The sequence below is a fragment of the Macaca mulatta genome, chromosome 18 (genome assembly GCF_049350105.2).
Source record: "Macaca mulatta isolate MMU2019108-1 chromosome 18, T2T-MMU8v2.0, whole genome shotgun sequence".
Classification (NCBI taxonomy): Eukaryota; Metazoa; Chordata; class Mammalia; order Primates; family Cercopithecidae; genus Macaca; species Macaca mulatta.
This window is the reverse complement of record NC_133423.1, coordinates 80367836-80381181: the sequence shown is the minus strand read 5'-3', so window position 1 is coordinate 80381181 and position 13346 is coordinate 80367836. Positions and strand designations below refer to the sequence as shown.

The window sequence follows — 13346 nt, the reverse complement described above, 5'->3', positions numbered from 1 at the left end:
AAGCCTGCATGGGTCAGCAGTCTAAAAACAGCCTCAGCCACATGGCTAAAGGTGTATTTGCAATACTACGAATGGCCCAGTGGAAACCTGGACACCAGGTTGACGTGTAGGAAGCAGAAGTGTAAGGTAATGATGAAGTTAGGATGCTGCTGAGGAATGCCCTGGGGTCAAAGGCTACGCCATTGTGAGCCACTCAGTGAAAGGTGTGAGCAATGGGCACAGAGGGACAAGTGTCTCAGATTGATAAAACCATACTTAGAGGGGGACAAACGGTGGCTCCAGGGGATGGCCACCTGGACTGCTGAGATGGGCCTGGTGGTGAGCAGGGGCATGCTGCCTGGCCCTGAGAGGTCTGCTGCACAGTTGGCACTTACTTGTCTGAGGGCACTGAGGAGCCACTGTTGAAAGCAGATATAGGCTAAGACTTGCCATCACTCATCCACAGAGGAGCTGATGCCCTTGAGTGTGAGACATTAGGTGCTGGAGAGCTGTGTTTAGGGCAGTGACAAACCAAAGAAACAAGTTCCCTGCCCTCAAGGGTCCCACAGTCTGAGAGGAGAATGCATGATAAACAAGTAACCGATGAATACTTTTGGAGAGGTGTCTGCCATTAAAGAAAGCGGACGAATGGGATGGCGGAGTGGGGAGGGGCTGCTCCTTTAGAAGGGGTCAGAGGGCCAGGCACAGTGGCTCATGCCTGTAATCCCAGCATTTTGGGAGGTTGAGGCGGGTGGATCACCTGAACTCAGGAGTTTGAGACCAGCCTGGCCAACGTGGCAAAACCCCGTCTCTGCCAAAAATACAAAAAATTCACCAGGCATTGTGGTGTGCACCTGTGATCCCAGCTACTTGTGAGGCTGAGGTGAGGAGGATCGCTTGAGCCAGGGGGGCGAAGACTGCAGTGAGCCAAAATGGTACCACTGCACTCCAGCCTGGGTGACAGAGGGAGACCCCACCTCAAAAAACAACAACAACAAAAAAAGGGAGGTCAGAGCAAGGAGCCACAATCTGCACAAAAAGCAGGTCTAGCAGGGGACACTCCTCCTGCGACAGCCTGAGGGTGGAGAGAGAGGGTGGCACGAGCTTGGCCTGCTGAGGGGGAAGTCAGCACTGACGGGAGTGGGTATAAGACATGAGACAGGAAGGGGAGATGCCAGCCGAGGCTGTGAGTCAAGGAGTCTTGGGACACAAATGCAGTCCACAGACCCAGTACTGCAACGCATCCTGTCTCGTGGTTTTCTTGGAATCAAGTAAAATCTGACTCTGAGCCTCATCCCATCCAACACTGGCCAGGAGAGAGGCTCTGTCATCCATCTCGGGACTCACAGAACCCTGGCGGCAGGTCTGGGGGGCTTTGGACAATGAGGGCTGGGCTGCTAATATTTCTAGGTAGAAACCCCTGGAAAGAGGCAACAGCAGGCTCGGGTTCCCCGTGAGCCACGGGCCGAGAGCGCTGGTCTCCACAATCAGGTGACCTGGGCCTCTGCAAACTCTTCTGGCCCCTCTCTCAGGCCCTCAAAGTCCTCGTTCTCTCCACTCCCCTAGCAGGACACCCCGGAAGCAGGGAGGCTACAGGTAAACAAAAGACAGGTTCTCTGACCTTGCTCGACATCCTAGTGGGTAACTCACACCCTTCCGAGGCAGAGAAGCGCAACGGTCTTGCTATTTGCCTAGAACTGGGGGATGGAAGCAGTAATTACTAACACACATATTCTAGAAAGATTGCGCTAGCTGCAGAGGGAAGTACATAAGTTAGACGGGCAGGAAACACATTTCTGCCATAAAGATATTTAGCCGGTGACTGTGCCTAACTTCAGGGGCTACCTTCAGCCCAGTGAGGGAAGTCCTGTCTCCTTGACTGGCGGGGCACCTGCACTCTCCAGGCGTCATTCGGTGAGTGACAGCGCGGACTCTAGGCTTCCCAGCACTACTGAGCGGGGGCAGAATTCTTTTCCTCTTTGCATCTGCACGGAGAATTCTCATCTCAAAAGCCAAACCTTGGAGTTGTTGCTGACCCCACACTTCAAGCAGACTTTAAAATAAAAAGAGGTAGAACACATTTACTTTTTTTTTAATTGAGACGGAGTTTCACTCTTGTCGCCTAGGCTGGAGTGCAGGGGCGCAATCTCAACTCACTGCAACCTTCTCTTCCCAGCTTCAAGCGATTCTCCTGCCTCAGCCTGCCAAATAGCTGGGATTACAGGCACGCGAAACCACACCCGGCTAATTTTTTGTATTTTTTAGTAGAGACGGGGTTTCACCACGTTGGCCAGGCTGGTCTCGAACTCCTAACCTCAGGTGATCTGCCCGCCTTCGCCTCCCAAAGTGCTGGGATTACAAGCATGAGCCACTGCGACCGGTCCACATTTACTTTTTACTGGTTAAAGCTCAAAGGTTGAAGAGCTGTAATGGCTAACACCCACTCACCAATGGCGTGTCTGCCTGGCTTACTGAGCTCAGTGCCCGCCAGGTCTGGAGCAGCCCTATGGGGCCGGATGCACCATGTTGTCTGCAATGTCTCCTGGAGCCTCGGGCTTGGATGCCTCCCCTCCCAGCTCAGCTTCACTCTCTCTGACTGTCCACAGGACTAGCTGCCGTGTGGACACCTTCAGCAGAAGTACATCTTTCCTGGTCAAACGTTCTCTCTGTCCTTGACATTCATTCTACCTTCCAAATGCCGCAGCTCCTTTCTTAAGTCACTCAGGCTGTCCTCTTGAGTTCTTCCCCTCTCTAGATCCTCCAGGCACCAGGCTGCCAAAACACGGACTCTGAAATGAGGTGGATTTGGCCATGGCAGCACAGCTCACGGTTCCCAATTCTAACAGTATCCTGTGGGAGAGCTGAGAAGGTTTTTCTCTACCTTGACCCTTCTGCAACTCCTTGCAACCTTTAGATCATTCTTGTAAAGCTGGTTGGCATCCGAAGGCCCACAGAGCAAGCAGAATAGTAAAGTATTCATTTAAAAGGTTCCCCCATATTGGAATAAAGCATATGAAAAAGTAGACAGCAAAATGTTCAAAAATCTGTTCTGAGAGAATTTGTAGAGACATCCTGAGAAAAAGAACATTGTTTGTTGATTGCTTTTTTTTTTTTTTTTTAAGACAGGGTCTTGCTCTGTCACCCAGGCGTAAGTGCAGTGGCACAATCACGGCTCACTGCAGCTTCCACCTCCCTGGGCTGAAGTGATCCTCCCACCTCAGCCTCTAGAGTAGGTGGGACTACACATCACCGTGTCTGGAGTTGGCTCCTGCTGTGGGTTCTTAATCTTGCTGACTTCAATAATGGAGCCACAGACCTTCGCGGTGAGCATTACAGCTCTTAAAGATGGCAGAGACCCAAAGAGTGAGTGGTAGCAGGGTTTATTGTGAAGAGCAAAAGACAGAACTTTCACAGCATGGAAGGGGACCCAAGCTGGCTGCTGCTGTGGGCTGGGGTGGCCAGCTTTTATTCCCTTATTGGCCCCTCCCATGTTCAGGTTTCTGTCCTATGAGCGCCCTTTTTTCAATCCTCCCTGCGATTGGCTACTTTTAGTATCCTGCTGATTGGTGCATTTTACAGAGCACTGATTAGTGCATTTTACAACCCTCTTGCTAGCTACAGAGCACTGATTGGTGCATTTCACAGAGCACTGATTGGTGCATTTTACAATCCTCTTGCTAGCTACAGCGCACTGATTGGTGCATTTTACAATCCTCTTGTAAGACAGAAAAGTTATCCAAGTCCCCACTTGACCCAGGAAGTGCAGGTGGCTTCACCTTTCATCACAACACCCTGATAATTTTTTAATTTTTTAGAGACAAGGTTTCACCATGTTGTCCAGGCTGGTCTTGAATTCCTGAGCTCAAGTGATTTACCCACCTCAGCCTCCCAAAGTGCCACTGCACCCTGTCCGCTGATCCCTTAAACACTATCTTCTTTAGACAGAAATGTCAAATTTATGTCTATGCTGAAGTTAACAAAAAATATGACTCACACTCATTTCGATTTTTTATTAAAATACTTTTTTGTTTATAGGGACAACCAAAGAAAAATACACAATTTTATATGTTGTAGATCATATAAAATACAATAAACATAAACTCTTGGGAATGCAGAATAGATTTCAAAAATCTTAAAAGAAGCTTTCACAAAAATAAACTTTAGAAATGTGGCTTAGATTTACTGCATTTTTTCAGAAAACTTTCTTTTCTCCGTTTGAATGCTACCCTGATTATAAATAATTGTTCAAATATTCTAACGTCTTATCAATTTTGCTTTCTGGAATTTTAGAAATCACATGTCTAAATGAAGACCTCTTTTTATACCACCCTACATAAACACAGAATAGATTTTATTTAAATTATCATTTGATTTGGCACTATTGTAAATACAGTTTTAGTAATAATTAAATGTTATGGGGGAAAAACTAACAGAAAAACCTGTTAACAAGCACAAGTCTTACTATAAGAAAGGATCTTTTATATATGGCTTTTATGATACCCACTGATTTAAAATCTAGTGCTTTTAAAATCTGGTTACAAGAAAAGCAATAATCTAATTTTTTATTAAAAAAGAAAAAAGAATTTTTACCAAAACTTCAGTATAGAAGTTAATGTGCTTAGCATGGTAATAGAGGATCTAACTTTTAACCAGGCTATCAACTTCTTGAATATTTACTTTCAATTTGGAAAAAATATTGTTATTCAGAACCTGAAATACATTATAAAACTGGAAATGGAATCTTTTAGGTGAATTCTTTCTTTCAACCCCTCATAAATCTGAAAAAATAAGCCAAATTTGAAGACAAAAGATCATTACATTTAGGGATCATTTCTAATGAGAGAAATCAAGGTAAGAAAAATCAATGAAAACAATGTGGTTTAAGAAAGCATCCTCCTAATGTAGGGGGTGGGAAACAGATATTACATTTTAAAATTTAATAATAAAGACCTAAAAAATGATAAACGCAGTTTTAAAATATTTGTTGTCATCATTAAGAAAACTTAGGCATGTTGCCAACACACACACAAACATCACTCCACTCACAGTAGGAAATGACTGAAAAACAGCAGAGTTGAACTGCAGCAGGAGGCTGCAGATTCCTTTCAGCTTTCTGTGTAAAGTTCAAGGATACTTTCAGCTCTACAGGTGCTCATGAAGGGGAGCTAAGTATTTTCAAGGCACTTTTAAACGAGGCATTCTAGGTAAAAGGAAGAAAAGGAGATCCTAATGTTTTCCTACCAAAAAATATATCCATGAGCTAAATCTCAACTTTTCAAAAGGCTAAAATATCTTGAATATTAATTAGAGTTATTTGAAAGAGCAGAAAAGGTATTAAGACTTTAATTTATAATAGTTGATCATAATATTACAAATGATCTTTTAACTAACTGCTATTCAGATCATGAATAACACAAAATGTATCCAAGAGCATTACCTATTTTTATATACTAAAATATGTAGATGTACAAAGAGGTATTCCTAAAAAGTTGCTTATAGTTCAGATATACACTAGAGCAATTAGTAATTTGGTAAAATTAAGAGTCTGTAATATAAACATTTGTGTTTTAGATTCATGCTTAAAGATTGAGATTTTATTACTATGAAGGGCACATAGTATCTTTATTGAAACAGTTCTTGAAACATTATACAAAATGTTGGCTAAATTCTGTAGCCTATCTGGAGTGAACATCATCTTGAATAGAGATTTTAAAATTTCATAATCTTAACCTCCCACGATATGATTATACTTGTTTAAAAAGACCATTATATCCAGATATAAACTTAACAAATGAAATATTACAAAATATGAACGTAGATGGTTTTAAGTTTATTTCCCTTTATAATTCCCAGCATTTTCACCCTGCCCTGTTCATACCAGTAAATTCTCTTCAATTCCTGTCCCATCACCCGTCTGCTGGAAAACACTGCTTTGTCTCGGCTAAGGCTGCAGGAGTTCAGTCTCGCACCGGCTCAGCCTCCCCTTTCAGCGACACCATTTCCCTACCAGGGTACAAGCTGTTTCCTGGTGCTCTAGGTGGAGTCTGATTTGGCATTCGTTCCCCATCCCTAGTGCTCTTTAAGCTGGTACCTTAAGTCACAGAAATGCTTTTGCTTGCTCATTATTTACCCTAGCAGTGCATTTAATGCAATTTCATAGGTACACCCTGACAATCTTGGTAAAGATTCTTCATCACTGCCTATGTCAGCACTTTGGGCAGGGGAAATAGAACAGAATAGGAAACTTTCTCTAAAGTTTTGTCAACACATGTATTATAGAATGGATTCTACTATATAAGAGTTCTCAGTTATAAAATATGGTAAGCATTTACCTTTTAAAACCAACATAAAAGGGAAGAAATTAAGCTTTTTATGATGATATTTTTATATGAGTTATCAGAGTGGTATATCAAATATCTACTCTATTTATAAAATGGATAAAACAAGGCACAAAGAGGAATGACGTGCAACTATAAAAACTCTGTGCTAAGAGTTGCACATGAAGAAATCATAACTCACATCAACAGCTTCTGCTAACACTGCAAAAACCTTTTGGAATGCTAAAGGAAAACCACATCAGGCTTCATGTTAAAAACCTCAGATCTTTCAAGAAATTCTCCGTACACCTGCTTCTCATATGACCAAAGTCGTATATGTATTCAAAGGAAAGGGCTTATTGCTAGGGGCAATACAATCAGTAAGAACAGTTATATAATTAAACACATCACTGGCTATGTCATATTTTAAAAGAAACTTATTCCAAAGTCTTTACAACTTAACTTACCGGGATTCTGATACAACCAACAGACTTACAGAATAACTTTTTATACCTATTCTTTTACTAAGTTGCTTTGGTTTGCATTTGTCTTCCTTCTTTAAAACATGCAGTTCATACATTTGACAGTTTTACTACCATAGTCAATACATTCTGGACCAATGCACTCACAGCAGGCATTATGAAACCAGCGATATTTGGATGCTCCCATGGACTCACAGGATATTTTACACTGATGTATGGACATGCAGTCATCAAAATAAACCACAGTACACATGTGTTCTGAAAAACAAAAATTTAAGATTTCAGGGCAAGAAAAAAGGAAAACAAAAAAAAAGCTTTATTACCTAGTTGAATATTAATAGTTATTTATCTTAGTTCTCTTACTGCTGGTCTGTACATGACAAAGATGAGGTACAGGAAAAAAGATCTTCATTAATTAATTATGTTGAGAAGGAAGTCAGATTCTCTCACTCTAACTGAAGAAGGCAAAGGGCTTCCTTAGCTTCTTTTATTAAATTTCAGGCTTTGTTCTAAAGGTTGGTTTATTGGGCTTAAAAACATTTGCTATATTATACAACTGTACTTTTAAACTGGGCATTTCCTTTTTTTTTTTTTTTTTTTTTTTGAGATGGAGTCTCACTCTGTCGCCCAGGCTGGAGTGCAGTGGTGCGATCTTGGCTCACTGTAGCCTCCACCTCCCAGGTTCAAGTGATTCTCTGCCTCAGCCTCCTGAGTAGCTGGGATTTACAGGCATACACCACCACACCTGGCTAATTTTTATATTTTCAGTAGAGGAATCAGAGAATCCACAGAACTAAGTAGAAAATGATAGATACATAAGCTAAAAACAGACAACAAATAGAACTGCAAATGCAGGCCAGGCATGGTAGCTCAAGTCTGTAATCCCAACACTTTGGGAGGCCGAGGCAGGTGGATCACCTGAGGCCAGGAGTTTGCAACCAGCCTGGCCAACATGGTGAAACCCTGTCTCTACTAAAAATACAAAAAATTAACCGGGCATGATGGCAGGTGCCTGTAACCCCAGCTACTCGGGAGGCTGAGGCAGGAGAATCACTGGAACCTGGGAGGTGGAGGTTGTAGTGAGCCGAGATTGCGCCATTGCACTCCAGCCTGGGCAACAAGAGTGAAACTCTGTCTCAAAAAACAAACAAACAAACTGCAAATGCAGGAGGAGCAGCAGGAAGAGGCTAACTCTATCTGGGGGAAGAGGTGCCCAGGAAAGATGTCACAGAGAAAAAACTTTAGCTGTGTCTTGAAGATAGCTGGAGTTTCCAGGAATTAGCTTCTTGCTAATTGCTTCATAAATGTATATAATGTTTGAACAAAACTTATGAATTATTATTTAATATCTATTATGTTGATTATTTACATTTTAATAATGGAGAAAATGATAAAAAAATATTATTGCATTCCATACGTTTCTAATGTTTTCCAAAATCTAGCATTTGTTTTACAAAGTACTTTAACCTAAAAGGCAGTAAGAATTCTTACACTGTCATTTAACAGAATCTGTTTTGCTTTTACTTTAATGTCCAAAGCTCACACGGTTTTTTGTTGTTTTTTTTTTTGAGATGGAGTTTTGCTCTAGTTGCCCAGGCTGGAGTGCAATGGTACGATCTCAGCTCGCCGCAACCTCCACCTCCCGGGCTCAAGCGATTCTCCTGCCTTGGCCTCCCAAGTAGCTGGGATTACAGGCATACGCTACCACGCCCAGCTAATTTTGTATTTCTAGTAGAGACGAGGTTTCTCCGTGTTGGTCAGGCTGGTCTTGAACTCCCGACCTCAGGTTATCCGCCCGCCTCGGCCTCCCAAAGTGCTGGGATTACAGGCGTGAGCCACTGCACCCGGCCCACACTGTTTTATATAGGTAGGAATGTAATGGAGGGCACAAGTAATAGTCAAGTAAGAGTACAAATTATACTATTTATACATAATTCACCTCATAGTTTAAGAAATAATTCCAATTTTTCATAAGTGCTTTATGCTTCCACAGTAAAATATGGTGACTTTTATCAAAAATATCAAAGATTTTATAAAAGTCACATGCTTTTTACATTCCAAAATTATGATATGCCCTATCTTCACTAATAAATGCTCTTAAATATGCTTCTGTAATTTGTATAAGTTATTTTCTCATTTAATTCCTTTTCTGAACAACAGCACTCATTTGCAGAGAACTGGCTGGGGTTAGTTTATGCCTGGAAATGAGATGTCTGGAATACCAACTTGCTTATAAAGAAATTTAGCTAATGACTTTGGCATCATTTTGGAACGTCTGCTATTATAAAAATCTGACTTCATGGGATACTCTGAACGTTACCTGACAATGAGCAATATCATATTAGAGAAGCAGCACTGTTGTTATCTTATGAAGAGAATAAAGCCTAAGACAAATAAATACCAGAATTAGGAACAATTATCTATTTTCCAGTACAGTATAGCCTCTGCTGCCAGGAGTATGGAGGAATTTTGACAATATGCTGACATGCCTCTTTATCTTTTTTTTTGGCGAGACAGAGCCTTGCTCTGCCACACAGGCTGGAGTGCAGTGGTGCGATCTCGGTTCACAGCAACCTCCGACTCTCAGGTTCAAGCAATTCTCCTGCCTCAGCCTCCCTAAGTAGGTGGGACTACAGGCTCCCGCCACCACGGCCGGCTAATTTTTGTATTCTTAGTAGAGACGGGGTTTCACCATGTTGGCCAGGCTGGTCTTGAACTCTTAACCTCGTGATCCACCTGCCTCAGCCTCCCAAAGTGCTGGGATTACAGGCATGAGCCACCACACCTGGTCGACATGCCTCTTTATCTACTCAGGGATCAGAGATATTTTTTTTTCTCTTATCCTTCTGGCATGTGGAAGGATATGATGGGATCAGGGTTATTGAGTCTAGAATTTATGTGAGATGATACAAATTCAAAACCAAAAAGCTGCTCCAAAAGATGGTCTTATATAGGTTTTATAGATTGCACGGACAGACCACATGAAGGGGCGGAATGGAAAAAGTCAACTGTTGGCAGTTACCTTTGTCACTGGAATAAGGCGCGTGAACATTATTGCTGGGAACAGACACATTCTGGTGGTGTGGCTGGTTCACAGTTTCTAAAAATGAAACCAGATTCTCATGATGTGAAAGTTCTTCTGCAACAGGGAAAGAAACGATGTTCCAATTCAGCTGAGTATCTCCTTCTGTGAGTGCCCGGAAGAGAGAAGGGATCGGTTCATGCAGCTCCTCCACTGTGCTCTTTGAAGTTGGAGGTGTGTCACTATAATTTCGAGGATTACACATACCTGGGTTGGGGGTAATATCATAAGATTTTGTTAGTCACTGCCTTGCAATCACAGCTATAACACATTAAAATTATGTAACTTCTAGGATTACATGTAGATATTTTCCTAGCTTTTTTTTTTTTTTTTTTGCTAGGTGAGCCTAAATGATATCCTACCCCAGTAGCTTCAAGCATACTGAACGCTTAGATCTTGTTTTTAAAATACCTAATAGGAACCAGAGCTCCTTGGAGGAAAGACTGATTTGAAGGCTGGGTCAGGAAAGTGCAAAATGAGCCAGGAACACATTTGTGCCAGAAAGTAAGGAAGTGCACCATGAACGATGGGGCATGCTGAAGAGACACAGGAGGCCAACTGAAGGGGCTCCTACTGGCTAATAGACAATTTGAGCATTAAAATAATAATGAACTGAGCGCATTGGCTCACGCCTATAATCCCAGCACTTAGGAGGCCAGCCCAGGAGTTTGATACCAGTTTAGGCAACATAGAAAACATCATCTCTACAAAAATTAAAAAAGATTAGCTGGGTGTGGTGGTACATGCCTGTAGGCCCATCTACTTGGGAGGCTGAGGCGGGAGGATTTCTTGAGCCCAGGAGACAAGGCTGCAGTAAGCTATCACTGTACCACTGGACTCTAGCCTGGGCAACCCCATGTCAATCAATCAATCAATCAATCAAAATGGATTACCATCTTGTAAACAAAACAAGAATCAATGAGCTCTTTCTTTTTTTCTTCTTTTCTTTTTTTTTTTTTTTTTTTGAGACAGAATCTCGCTCTGTTGCCCAGGCTGGAGTGTAGTGGCAGGATCTCGGCTCACTGCAAGCTCCGCCTCCGAGGTTCACGCCATTCTCCTGCCTCAGTCTCCTGAGTAGCTGGGACTACAGGCGTCCGCCACCACGCCCGGCTAATTTTTTTGTATTTTTTAGTGGAGACGGGGTATCACCGTGTTAGCCAGGATGGTCTTGATCTCCTGACCTTGTGATCTGCCCGCCTCAGCCTCCCAAAGTGCTGGGATTACAGGCGTGAGCCACCGCGCCTGGCAATGAGTTTTTATATACAAATAAATACAAGAGAAGGGAATGATATTCCTTACCAACTGATAAACATAGAAGAAAGGAAACAGAAAATCACCATTTGGCACTCTCACAGGGGTCTGATTCGGATGGGAGTAGTCAATGGCTATTAAGTCTGGTGGGTGACTGTTAGATAAGAACATGCTGATGTATTCTGGGAAAGCTCTCCACAAAATACTAATCACTTACAAAAGGTCATTAATAATGACTTTAATGTGGAGAAGTCTGGCGGGCACCAATATGATCAGAAGATCAAAGTTAACATCACCAGTGATGGGAGGTGGTAATGTTGCCAAGAATGTGTGACGTAAGTCTGGTCACAAGTAAACATCAGGTACATCAAGGCTGAGGGAAATCCTGTGCCATTGTGCCAAACAGCCTAGTTGGGAATGCAAGGGAAAAGTTCTTGAAGGAAATGGAAAGTGTTACTCTTAACACACAAATGCTGAGAAAGTGAAACAGCCTTACTGCTGATATGGAGAAAGTTTGAGTGGTCTGGATAGATTAAACCAGTCAAAATATTCCCTTAAAGTTCAATCCAGAGCAAGGGCCTCTCTTCAATTACCTGAGGGCTGAGAGAGGTAAGGACACTGCAGAAGAAAAGTCTGAAGCTGGCAGAGGTTGGTTCATGAGGTTTAAGGAAAGAAGCCATCTCTATAACATAAAAGTGCAAAGCGAAGCCGCAAGTGCTGATGTACAAACTGCAGCAGGTTATTCAGAAGATCTAGCTAAGTCATTGGTGAAGGTGGCTACACCAAACAACAGATTTTCAATGTAGATGAAACAACCTTCTATTGCAAGACGATGCTATCTAGGACTATCCTAGCTAGAAAGAAATCAATGCCTGGTTTCAAAAGCTTCAAAGAACAGGCCCACTATCTTGCTGGGGGTTAATGCAGCTGGTAACTTTGGGTTGAAGCCAATGCTAATTTACCATTCCAAAAACCCTAGGGCACCCATAAGATTTATGCTAAATCTACCCTGCCTGTGCCCTAGAAATGGAACAATAAAGCCTGGATGACAGCATATTTGTTTATAGCATGGTTTATTGAATATTTTAAGTCTACTGTTGAGACCTACTTTTCAGAAAAACTGATTCCTTTCAAATATTACTGCTCGCTGACACTGTACCTGGTCACCCAAGAGCTCTGATGAAGACGTACAAGGAGATTAATGTTGCTTTCATGCTTGCTAACACAGCAGATGTTCTGAAACCCAAGGTTGAGGGAGTCATTTCAACTTGCAAGTCTCATTATCTCAGAAATATATATTGTAAGGTTATAGCTGCCATAGATTCCTCTGATGGATCTGGGCAAACTAAATTGAAAGCCTTCTGGAAAGGATTCACCATTCTAGATGCCATTAGGAACATTCATGATTCATGGGAGGAGGTCAAATTATCAACTTTATCAGAGTTTAGAAGAGAAGTTGAGTACAACACTCATGGATGACTTTGAGGGGTTCAAGACTTCAGTGGAGAAAATTACTGAAAATGTAGTGGAAATAGCAAGAGAACTAGAATTAGAAGTGTGGCTTGAGGATGTGACTGAATTATTGCAATCTCATTAAAAAACCTGAACAAATGAGGAGTTGCTTCTTATGGATATGAGCAAAGCAAGTGTTTCTTGAGATGGAATCTACTCCAAGTGAAAATGCTGTAAACATTGTTGAAATGACAACAAAGGATTTAGAATATTATGTAAACCTAGTTGTTAAAGCAGTGCGGGGTTTCAGGACTGACTCTAATTTTTAACTTTTATTTACTGAGAGAGAATCTTACTCTTCACCCAAGCTGGAGTGTAGTGGCACAATCACAACTCACTGCAGTACTGAACTCCTGGACTCAAGGGGATCCTCCCACCTGAGTCTCCCAAGTAACTAGATCTAGAGGTGTGCACCACCATGCCCAGCTAATTTTTTCCATTTTTTGTAGAGATGGGGGTCTCACTATGATGTCCAGGCTCGTCTCAAACTCTGGCCTGCAGCTATCCTCCTGTCTCAGATTTCCAAAGCTCTGGGTTTATAGACATGAGCCACTGCATCCGGCCTAATTTTGAAAGAAGTTCTACTGTGGGTAAAATACTATCAAATAGCATGATGTGCAACAGAGAAATATTTCATGAAAGGAAGAGTCAACTGATGCAACAAACTTCAGTGTTATCATATTTTAAGACACTGCCAGCCAGTGTGATGGCTCATGCCTATAA

At 42.1% G+C, this 13346-nt stretch overlaps 1 protein-coding gene across 11 annotated transcripts in view; it reads right to left on the bottom strand.

Moving 5' to 3' along the window:
- Positions 1-13346, bottom strand: part of TWSG1 (twisted gastrulation BMP signaling modulator 1) — a 115516-nt gene that overhangs the window by 44478 nt on the left and 57692 nt on the right. The window contains exons 4-6 of one of the 11 annotated variants that reach the window (XR_013408086.1): positions 9471-10067; positions 8596-8991; positions 7355-7668 (exon numbers count right to left, since the gene is read on the bottom strand). Coding sequence is in view for 1 of the 11 variants with exons in the window: in NM_001257525.1 (NP_001244454.1) it covers positions 6855-7036; positions 9801-10067 (449 nt within the window). In the remaining 10 variants the exon portion in view is untranslated. 11 annotated transcript variants of the gene reach the window in all.